An 11,132-nucleotide genomic window follows, 5' to 3' on the forward strand; every position below is an offset into this window, starting at 1 on the left:
GCAGCGAGGGTCAGACTGGCCCATGCACAATCTAACTGGTAATATTGGGAGCCTTTTTCCAATAGAATCCTTTTTTTGAATTACCAATTTTTGCAAATTGTCCACTAAAGATTTTAAATCCTCTTCAATAGAAGCACTATTCATAATAACATCTCCTTCCTTATCCTTTTCACTAACAGCATATTTCGTTTCTGTGGTTCAGCTTTTTAACTCTGAGTACAACTGTCCTTTGGTCTGCAGGCTAACCCCCCCGAAGAGGCAGCAGCTTCCTCATTCTCGCTCTGAGCTGGAGGAGCAGTTGGTGTAATGCTCGATTCTGAGCTGAGGGGTTGTAGGCTGCGTGAGGGAATATCTAAGGTGGTAGAAAACTGTTGCTGAACTGAAGTTACTGGAAATGCCTGAGGCTGTTCTGACTTGGGGGCAAGGGCTGCACAAGCCACAGCAGCAGCTTTCCTCTCTGCCTTTAAGGCTTGCAACACCTCTATGATAATTTTCACCAAAATAGCATATTTAGACACCCCTTTTCCCTCACTCCCACTAGATGCAATGCTATCCCACAGCATTCGCCCCACAGCTTCCCATGTCAAAATCTCAAAAGAAACCTGTGCTCCTGCTATGAGATTATGGTCCCAATTCCAGTGCAGTAGTCCCTTCAAATTGGAAGCATCATACTTTTGTTCTCTCTTAGAGAGGATATGTTGGAGGAGTTTCTGAACACCTTCCCTTTCATATTCAGACCCCATCTCCTCCCCGGCCGCTCACCTTGATCAGTGAGATTCAAGTCATCTACGACCGGAGCTCCAGTAACCTTTCCCTCTCCCCAGGGCAGTGAGGATACTTTCAACCAGCTTCTCCGCTCCTCGAGGGTTGGCTCCGATCCTCTGCACAGCAGCCAAATTGCCAACCTCGAGTCCCTTTAGTGCTGTGACATTGCGCCTGCCCGTGTTCTCACTAGAAAGGCAGGGTGTGGAGGTTCAGGGATATCACACCATAACCAATATGATCCAGTGAAGCCAAATTTATTATCCCTAAAAAGACTATATTTATAATAAATCTCTACTGTCCATGCATCTCTAGCTAATACATGATTGGTTAATCCTAGCTGCTCACGCGTCTAAATTAGAATGTGGCTTGGATCACCTAATTTTTCATGCGTCTTGCTGTGGTCGTCTGGCCCAACCATGGCTCACTTTTTTCTTACTTTCCCAAGCTTGCTGACAAACCTTCTGAGTCTTAACAACTCTTCTTCTTGTATCTTCTTCAAGGATATACCGGCCCCATTTCTGAATATGTCCATTATTCATTGTTTGTGGATGTGTCCATTGTCCATTAGTACTAGCAGGCTGGATTGTGCATCAGCTGAATATGGCCATTGTCTAGCAAGAACTCCTCAATCTGCAAAAACTCTCAACAGTCCCCTATGCCCAGTCTAAAGCTGCACAAGGAGCCACTGCCCACAAGTGCTTGGCTGCGTCCATCTGGCCAATGGCTCGTGCCCACAGCAGCTTACTCTGCCAAGGCAGGGCTCTGAGGGTGCAGGTCAGCCTGTCAAGTAGGACCATGACACAGTGGGTGCACGGTGGGACTGTGGGAAGGGCCTGGGCACAGCAAGAGCTGCAAGTGCCCAAGGCCAGGGGCTTCTCCATGCAGCTTCCAGTGGGCTCAGCTGCTGAAGGGGCACTGGGTGTGGCCCTTTGTGACACAGGGCCCTTGATGATGCAAGACATGGTGGTGCCCAGAGACCATTGTGACATCAGAGAGCCCCACCGTGACTGAGGGTGTATAGAAGGGGCACAGAGCCCTGGGGTGGCCAGTCCCGTGACAGCTACTCTCTTAGAAGGAAGCAGCTCCCGGGATCTGTCCGTGCTACAGGAGCTCTGAGATGGAAGAGAGCAAGACAAAGCTCAACTCCTTCCAGTCACCCAGCCCCCTGCCCAGCTAGGGGCAAGACCAGGCCCTCAGCGGGCACTTGGTGGGGGCAGTGGGTGCCTCAGCCTGGCCATGGTCAGACACTGAGGAGGAGGAGGAAGAGAAGAAACCTGAGAGAGATAACAAGTGGGGAGATGCTGGGGCCCGAGAGCTTGGCCTGAGAGAAGAGGCGACAAGCTGTGAATTCTCCCAGTCGGTGCCCGCAATGGCAGCCAAGGAAGCGTCCCCATGCAGAGCAAGGAGTGCCTACGAGTTGCAGCAGTGGAAGGCGGCTGTGAGGGTGCTGTGGGGAGATGGGGCACAGCAACAGCCCTACCAGGGGCAGCAAAGGGCAACTGTCCAGGAGCTGCCCCCAATGGAAAAGGAGGTGACTGAGCCAAAGCTGAGCCAGTGAGGGGAAGGAAGTGTGAACAGCCAGGAGAAGCAGGCACATTCTCCTGCCCCCAGAGAGGAGGTGCCATCAGCAGGGATACAGAGCCCAGTCCCTGCTCCAGACAGCCCCTGCTTCCCCCCAGCCCCTCACCCAGCCCACTGGGAGCCCAAATCCCCAGGGAGCAGCTGGAAGAGGCAGAGCAGGGCTCAGTGCTGGCAGAGAAGGAGAGTGAGGCGGGCACCTCAACTGGCAATGATGAAGACTAGGAATCCTACAGCCAGACTGAGCTTTGCCAAGAGTGCCAAGGTGGAGCAGAGCCAGAGCTGTCCCAAGGAGAGTTCAGCAGCTCCCAAGACCTCTACAGCTGAGAAAACTGCAGTGAACCAGAGCTCAGAGAACTCTGAGAGGATTCCACGGCAGAAGACAACAGCAGCACAGACCTGCCACAGGACTGCTGTGAAGGTAACAGCATCTTCAGCTTCAGGCCCATTCCCTTGTTGTGGGAGGAGGAGGAGGAGGATGACTGGGCTGAAGTCAACCTCTTGCAGCTGTCTGAAGGAGAAGGCAGGGCCCAAAGGCTGGCAGATCTTGTGGCAGATGGGCTGCCACTGTCTGTCCCCACAGTCACTGCTAAGGCCAGCCCTAAACAGCACACGTGGGACATGATTGGTGCCAGAGCGCTCAGCAGGGAATCCCAGAGTCATCGAGGTGGGAAGAGACCCTGACACTCACCCAGTGCCACCGGCACCCTGGCAGCACCATCATCACCGCAAAACCACGTCCCCAAGGGCCACCTGGAAGCAAAGGACCATTGGGAAACTGTGGGGCCTCATGGAATCCAGGGAACATGGAACAGCTCTGGCGGGCTTGGCCTCCCAGGGGCCACATGACAGCTCTGGCTGATCTTGGGAAGTCAAGGGCTGCCTCCGTGCTTTCCTTGCTGTGGAAAAGAACTGTCTCACTTTTCAGATGCCCATTGCCAAAACTGGTACTCTCCCTAAAAGATTTCCTCTATGCAAGGGTATCTTGCAAAACAAAACCTGCCAGCCCTGGCTGGCCTTGGCCTCTGGTGGTCACTTCTCATCTGCCCCTGAAACAGAGGGGCTCTGTTCCTTTATTCCTATGGAAAAGAACCAGCCTTCTTGTCCAGGGACCATGGCCAAAATTAGAATTTGGCCTCCCAAATTCCATATATCCAAGGATTGCTCCCACACAAAAGTAACCAGGACAGTCAGTTCAGGCTGGCCCTGTCCTCTGGTGATTTTCTTAGACAATGATCTGAATGTTTTCATTTGGAAACACCTTGGAGAGGGCCCAGAGATGTCCCAATGAGGGGTTTGGAGGCCTTGGGCATATGAGCACTGTATAGGGACAAAGGAGCTCTGTGCTCAGTGAGGTGGAGACTGAGGACAGTGGAGCAGAGCCATGAGAGTGTTTAAAGGGAGATTTCAGGGATGGTGGATCCTTTTGACATAGTGGAAAACAGCCAGAGAAAGAAAGAATTAATGCCAAGGGCAGCTGGGGAGGCCCAGACTGGCACCAGGAGAAAGGAATTTCCCTGGCAGGGCAGGGCTGTAGTGCAGCACGTTCCCAGCAGGAGCCTGGAGCAGCCCAAGGCTCTGTGTGGGCAGGCAGGGGCAGGCAGGAGGCAGAGCTGTCAGCAAAGGAAGGACCCAGCCAGGTGGAGCAGCCAGGGGATGCCGACAGCCTGCAGGGACAGAGGCGCAGGGCAGGGACACCGTGGGACAGCCTGGGCTGCACAGGGCACAGGGATGGGCAGCAGCTGCAAGACAGCCCTGCCAGAGCCAACTTGGGCAGCACTTTGGCCATGGCTGCTGGCCCTGGGGCCAGGAGGGGACAATTGACCCTTGCAGGCCTGGGGCCTCATTGCCTCCTTGTTCCTGCTCAGCAGCCTGGCAGGGGCCGCCCCATGCTCCTGCCCTTGCCATTGCACATGCCCACATGCCAGTGCCCATCCCGGGAAGAGCCCTGAGCAAGGAGGGCGGGACAGGATCTGCCTGGCCAGGGGCTGGGGTTCAGGCCTTGGCACACATCCCTGGCACGCATCCCCACCATTTCCCTCACCCAACCCCTGGCAGTCAGAGCAGCTGAGGAATGGAGTCACATCCAGGGGTGTCCCCAAGGCTCAGGATTGGGGCCCAGTCAGTGAAATCTCTTTATTGCTGATCTGGATGTGGCCATCGAGGGCACTCTCAGTCAGTTCCCAGGTGAGCCCAAGCTGGGTGGGAGTGTGGCTGTGCTGAAGGACAGGAAGCTCTGCAGAGGGATCTGGACAGGCTGGAGACATCCATGGGCCCAGGAAAATTGGATGAGGTTCACCAAGGCCAAGGGCCGGGTCCTGCCCTGGGCTCACAACCAGGCTCCAAATCCCTGGCTGTTCCCTGCCCCGATCCCCATAGCCTGTCTTTTTTCCTTCATCCCTGCATTGCCAGGGACTCTCTGGGACAAGGGAGCTCTGCTCTGGGTGTGGAGGGAGGTCCAAGTGCCACCACTGGAGTGGGAACCACAACTCATCAGGTTTGTGTCCTTTGGGGGTCAGGAACTGGTGAGACTCAGAGGCACAGAAAGTTTCTCTTTATGGCCAAAAGACCACAGTTGAACAGGAAACAATTTAATAACAATCTCACTCTTCCCTGAGCTATGTGCAATGTCCCTGCAGCATCTGATGAGTCCACCATCCACAAGTGATTTCCATACTAAAATTATTTTTAGACAAATGTGGTTCTGTGATAGATATAAACACAATTAAGTTCTTGTATCAGGATGCTCATCCTGGACTGAGGACAGAGCAGCTCAAACAATTCCTGATTTGCGAATCTATGGATGGAAAAGGGAAGTCAGGCTGCTCTTGGTGTTGAGGAAATGCTGAAACCAGCCCCACTCATTTCATCTCCTCCTGCCCTGGCTGATCTCCCCTCTTTCTCCTTCCACCCATTGGCTTTTGTCTCCCCCCAGCCCCCCGGTAAAGAGCCTGACTCTGTGTTCTCCATCCCCTCCTGGCTGGCACTGCCAGGCTGGGATGAGGAGCCCCTCAGCCTTCCCTGCTCCAGGCTGGACCAGCCCAGCTCCCTCAGCCTCTGCTCACAGCCCAAGGGCTCCAGCCCCACCTTGGAGGCCCTTCCCAGACCCTGCTCCAGCTGCCAGACATCTTTCCTGCGCTTGGCAACCCAACCCAGGCCACAGTGACCTGGATAATCCCCGTCCTTGATGTCCTGGTCACACAGCCCTGGCCCCTTGTCCCCTGTCAGGCTCTGGGGTGGATCCTGTGGAACATCCTTTGGTGGAGGCTGTGGCTCCAGGTGGGCCGGGGGGATCCTGGGGGACAGGGACCCTGCTGGGCATGAACAGCATTGGACTTGTTGGGAGAAACTGTGAGGGGGAGCTGGGGCAGAGTGACCAACCCAGTGACCTGACACAGCACTGCTGGGATGTCACACAGCCCCTCTGGGATGTCACAGGCTGTACTGTGATGTCACAGCCCATTCTCTTATGTCACAGAGCTGGACTCTGATGTCACAACCAAATCTCTGATGTCAGCATCTGCTCTGTGATGTCAGATCTCTGCCCAGTGATGTCACAGCTGGCTCTGTGATGTCACAGAGACAGTCTATGATGTCATAGATGCTCAATGACCTCACATATCCCACTCTGTGATGTCACAGCTCACTCTGTGACCTCATGTTACCAGATGATAAATTGTCTACACCAGGTGAACTGACACCTGGATCTTGTTCTCCAAACTCCAGGCCTGTGGAAACCACACAGTGCCCATTGTGTGAGAAGGGGAACTGGAAGTTCAGCAGCCTCAGTGTCCTGCCAGCTCAGCCAGGCCCACTGGAACATTGGGGTCCACGAGCACCAGGGACCACCAGGAGACCCCCAGGACAGAAGAACGCATGCAAAAGGGGAGGGGAAACGTGTTAATGATTTTGGGGAAATGATTATCATATGTATGTTTAGTCCAGGACAATCAATGAATATATGTGCAAAATACAGAAAATAAAGAGAAACTTCCCTGTTCTCAGCATGCACAGCTTTGAGAGGAGCTCTCCCCCATGCATCCCCCTGAATAAAAAATTCTGCTTCTTAATGCTACATTGGTGTTAAGGAGTTTTCTGTTTTACAGAATTTTTGGTAACACTCCCACTGCCAAGGAAAGCTCTGTCTGCTGTTGTTCACAAACAGAGAAGGGCTGGTGGCAGATGTGGGGCTCAGAGGCTGCCTGGGGCACAGTGACTATGAAATAATGAAGTGTTCAATGTTCTGTGAAAGAAGGAGGGGCAACAACAAAACTTCTGCACTGGAATTAGGAAGGGCAGACTTTGGCCTGTTTAGGATGCAGATTTGGGGAGTACCAAATCAGGTCATGATTTTTTTAAGAGAAACATCCCTTAAAAACAAAGGGGTCCAGGAAGGATGGGCACATTTCAAGAAAGTAATCTTAAGGGGGAAGGAGCTGCCTGTCCCAGTGTGGCAAAAGAGGAGCTGGTAAGGAAAATGACTGGCGTGGCTGCCCATGGAGCTTTTGTGGGAAGTCAGGGGAAAAAAGAGTGAGCATCACCTTTAGATAGAAAGTCAGGCAACTTAGGAATTGTTTGAGGATGTTGTAAGGTCATGCAGAAAGAAAAGTTTTGATGTGAAAGCTAAATTAGAGTTTAACTAGGACACTTCCATGAAAAGTAATAGAAAATATTTCTATAAATAAATTAATAGCAAACAATGGGATAAGGAGAACTTCTACTCTTTATTGGATGCAGTGGAGAAGATAGTAACTAAAGATGAGGTAAAGGCTGAGCTACTTAACACCTTGTTTATCTCAATTTTCAATATTAGGACAGGTTGTCCTCAGGACAAGTGTTCTCCTGAGCTGGTAGATGGCCACAGGGAGCAGAACAGCCCCCCTGTAATCCAGGAGGAAGCAGTTGGTGACCTGCTGAGCCACTCAGATGCTCACAGGTATGGGGATTGGATGGGGTCCATCCCAGGGGGATGAGGGAGCTGTGGATGAGCTCCCCAAGCTGCTCTCCATCATTTACCATCAGTGCTGGCTCAGTGGGGAGGTCCCAGAGCACTGGAGGTGCCAGTGTGAGCCCATCCCCAAGCAGGGCTGGAAGGAGGAGCTGGGGAACTCCAGGCCTGTCAGGTTGACTTGGGTGCCCAGCAAGGTTATGGAACAGATCACCTTGAGTGCCATCACAGGATGGCTGAGGGACCAGAGACAGCCAGCATGGATTTAGGGGTGGCAGATCCTGCCTGATCAACCTGGTCTCCTTTTATGACCAGGTGACCCACCTGTGGATGAAGGAAAGGCTGTGTATGTGTCTGTCTGGACTCCACCAGAGCCTTTGACTTTGTCTCTGACAGCATTCCCTGGAAAAGCTGCAGCCCACGGCTTGGGCAGGTTCCCTCCTCACTGGCAGATTTAAGAGCTGGCTGGAGGCTGGGCCCAGAGAGTGGTGGGGATGGTTTGCACCCAGCTGGTATCCAGGCACTGGTGGTGTCCCCCAGGGATCTGTGCTGGGCCCAGTCCTGTTTAATATCTTCACTGGTGATCTGGGTCAGGGGATCGAGTCCCCCATTCACAAATTGCAGATGGCACCAAGCTGGGTGTGAGTGTGGATCTGCTGGAGGGCAGGACAAGAAGACACAGCCTTAAACTGCACCAGGGGAGGTTCAGACTGGACAATAGGAAGAAGTTCTTCACAGAATGGATGAGTGGGCATTGGAAGGGGCTGGCCAGGGGGGGAGGTGGCAGAGTCACTGTCCCTCTCCAGTGGCACTTAGTGGCATGGTCTGGGTGACAAGGCAGTGTTAGGACATTGGTTGGACTTGATGATCCAAAAGTTTTTTCCAGCCTATTTGATTCTGTCACTCTGTGATGATTGGGACACTCTGGGGCCATTGTGACACTGCAGGGCCTTGTGGAACTAATTGGACCATGGTGACACTGTGCAGCCCCATAGAACCAGGGGTCCATTGTTGTGCTCCGGGGCCAAATGGACCCAGAGAGTGCACTGTGACACTGTGAGTCCTTGTGGGACCACAGAGGCCATTGTGACACTGCAGGGCCTCGAGTAACCAAGGGGTTTCACCATTTTGGCACTGCAAAACCAAGGGCACCATTGGGAGACTCCAGGGCCGAGAGGAGCCAAGGGGCCATTGTGACACTGTGGGGCCTCGTGGAACCAAGGGGACATCGGGACACTGCAGGATCCTGTGTAAACAAGGGGCCACTGTGACACGATGGGGACTCAAGGAATCTGGAATAATGTGACACTGTGTGGCCTCGTGGAAACAAGGAGTCTGTTGTGACGCTGAGGGGACTTCTGGAACCACAGAGACCATGGTGACAGTGTGGGACCTCATGTGACCATGAGGCCATTGTGACACCCTGGGGCCCCATGGATCCAAGGGGCCACTGTGAAACTGTGACACCATTGGGCCCCATGAAACCAAGGGGCCACTGTGAAACTGTGGCACCAACGAGAACATTGTGACACTGTGAAGCCCCATGGAAACAAGTAGTCCATTGTCACATTTTGGGGCCCCACAGAACCAAGGAGACCATTTTTGCTCTGCATGGCCTCATGGAACAAAGGAGACCAGTGTGACAGTGCAGGGCCTGGTGTAACAAGGAGGCCATTGTGACAATGAGAGGCCCCATGGAACCAAGGACATCTTTGCAGATGACACCAAGCTGGATGTAAGTGTTGATTTTGTGGGAGCATAGGAGAGCTCTGCACAGGACCCTGGACAGGCTGGATCCAGAACCCAAATCCACCAATGTGAGATTTAGCAAATCCAAGTACCGAGTTCTGCACTTTGGACACAGCAACCCCTGCAGCACTACAGGCTGGGGACAGAGTGGCTGGACAGCAGCCAGGCAGAAAGGGACCTGCAGGGACTGATGGACAGCAGGCTTGACATGAGCCAGCAGAGTGCCCAGGTGGGCAAGAAGGCCAATGGCTCCTGGCCAGCAGGACCAGAGCTGATGTGCTCAGCACTGATCTGGCTCCAGCTCTGCACTTAGACATTGCTGCTGCAGCTCCAGAATAGGGAACACAAGGGGATCACTGCAGAAAACTTTGCTGGGAGATCCTTTAGCTCCTTTAAAGACACCAAGAGCACAGCCCCTCACTGACACAGTCTGTGGGCACAGGAAAGGTGCAGAGAACCAAAATGAGAAATGGCTCAAACAATGGTTTTACTTTGTGGACAATATTAAAAAACTAAAACACAGGGGGGAAAAGAACAAATCCAAAAGAACTATCAAAGATTATTTATATTACAAATTATTTATATTACAAATTATTCATATTACTTGGCCTGTCCCTGCTGCAGCCCCAGCACTGCCACCCCCAGGGCTGTGCCCGGCCCCGAGAGCACTCAGGCCCTGCAGCAACACCAGGGCCACCAGGGCAGCGGGGCAGGGCCACGGCAGCAGCACTGGCAACACCAAGTGCTGCTGCTGCTGGGCACAGCTGCTGGGCCAGCCCTGATCTGCCCCAGCTCTGCACACAGACATTGCTGCTGCAGCTCCAGAGAAGGCAACAAAAGGGCATCTCTGCAGAAAACTTTGCTGTGAGATCCTTTAGTTCATTTAAAGCCACCAAGAGTGCAGCTCCCCATTGAAATGGGCTGTGGCCACAGGGAAGGTGGAGAGAAACATAATGAGAAATGTCACATAGAATTACATTTATTTGTAGATAATATGAAAAAATTAAAACAAATAAAAAGAACTTCCAAAATGAAAACAAACAGAAATATCAAAGATTATTTTTATTACATTTATTTGTAGAAATTGGCAAGCATTTCAACGTTTCTGAAAGCATCCAGTCATCATTGTCTGCACTGCAGCCTTGAGCTCCTGGTTCCTCAGGCTGTAGATGAGGGGGTTCAGGGCTGGAGGCACCACTGAGTACAGAACTGACACTGATATATCAAGTGATGGGGAGGAAATGGAGGGGGGCTTCAGGTGAGCAAATGTGCCAGTGCTGATAAACAAGGACACCACAGCCAGGTGAGGGAGGCAGGTGGAAAAAGCTTTGTGCCGTCCCTGCTCAGAGGGGATCCTCAGCACAGCCCTGAAGATCTGCACGTAAGAGAAAACAATGAACACAAAACAGCCAAATGATAAACAAAGGCTAACTACAATGAGCCCAAGTTCCCTGAGGTTTGATTGTGAGCAGGAGAGCTTGAGGATCTGTGGGATTTCACAGAAGAATTGGCCCAGGGCATTGCCATGGCACAGGGGCAGGGAAAATGTATTGGCTGTGTGCAGCAGAGCATTGAGAAAGGCACTGCCCCAGGCAGCTGCTGCCATGTGGGCACAAGCTCTGCTGCCCAGGAGGGTCCTGTAGTGCAGGGGTTTGCAGATGGACACGTAGCGGTCGTAGCACATGATGGTCAGGAGGGAAAACTCTGCTCCCATAAAGAACATAAAGAAAAAGAGCTGAGCAGCACATCCTGTGTAGGAGATGTTCCTGGTGTGCCAGAGGGAATTGTGCATGGCTTTGGGGACAGTGGTGCAGAGGGAGCCCAGGTCAGTGAGGGCCAGGTTGAGCAGGAAGAAGAACATGGGCGTGTGCAGGTGGTGGCCGCAGGCTATGGCACTGATGATGAGGCCGTTGCCCAGGAGGGCAGCCAGGGAGATGCCCAGCAAGAGGCAGAAGTGCAGGAGCTGCAGCTGCCGCGTGTCTGCCAATGCCAGCAGGAGGAAGTGGCTGATGGAGCTGCTGTTGGACATTTGCTGTGCCTTGGCATTTGGATCTTTAAAAAAGTAATCATGGAATAATTGGGTTTGGAGAGG

At 52.8% G+C, this 11,132-nt stretch overlaps 1 protein-coding gene across 1 annotated transcript; it reads right to left on the reverse strand.

Moving 5' to 3' along the window:
- Positions 1-782: 782 nt before the first annotated feature.
- LOC134433350 (olfactory receptor 14J1-like) lies at positions 783-10,688 on the reverse strand (the record flags this gene model as incomplete). The annotated part of the gene is made up of 3 exons (XM_063182206.1): positions 783-951; positions 1,459-1,511; positions 10,227-10,688. Coding segments are annotated over 3 exons (684 nt in total), but the record flags the coding sequence as incomplete, so codon positions are not given.
- Positions 10,689-11,132: the final 444 nt, after the last annotated feature.

This window comes from Melospiza melodia, unplaced genomic scaffold, assembly GCF_035770615.1.
Source record: "Melospiza melodia melodia isolate bMelMel2 unplaced genomic scaffold, bMelMel2.pri scaffold_18, whole genome shotgun sequence".
Taxonomy (NCBI): Eukaryota; Metazoa; Chordata; class Aves; order Passeriformes; family Passerellidae; genus Melospiza; species Melospiza melodia.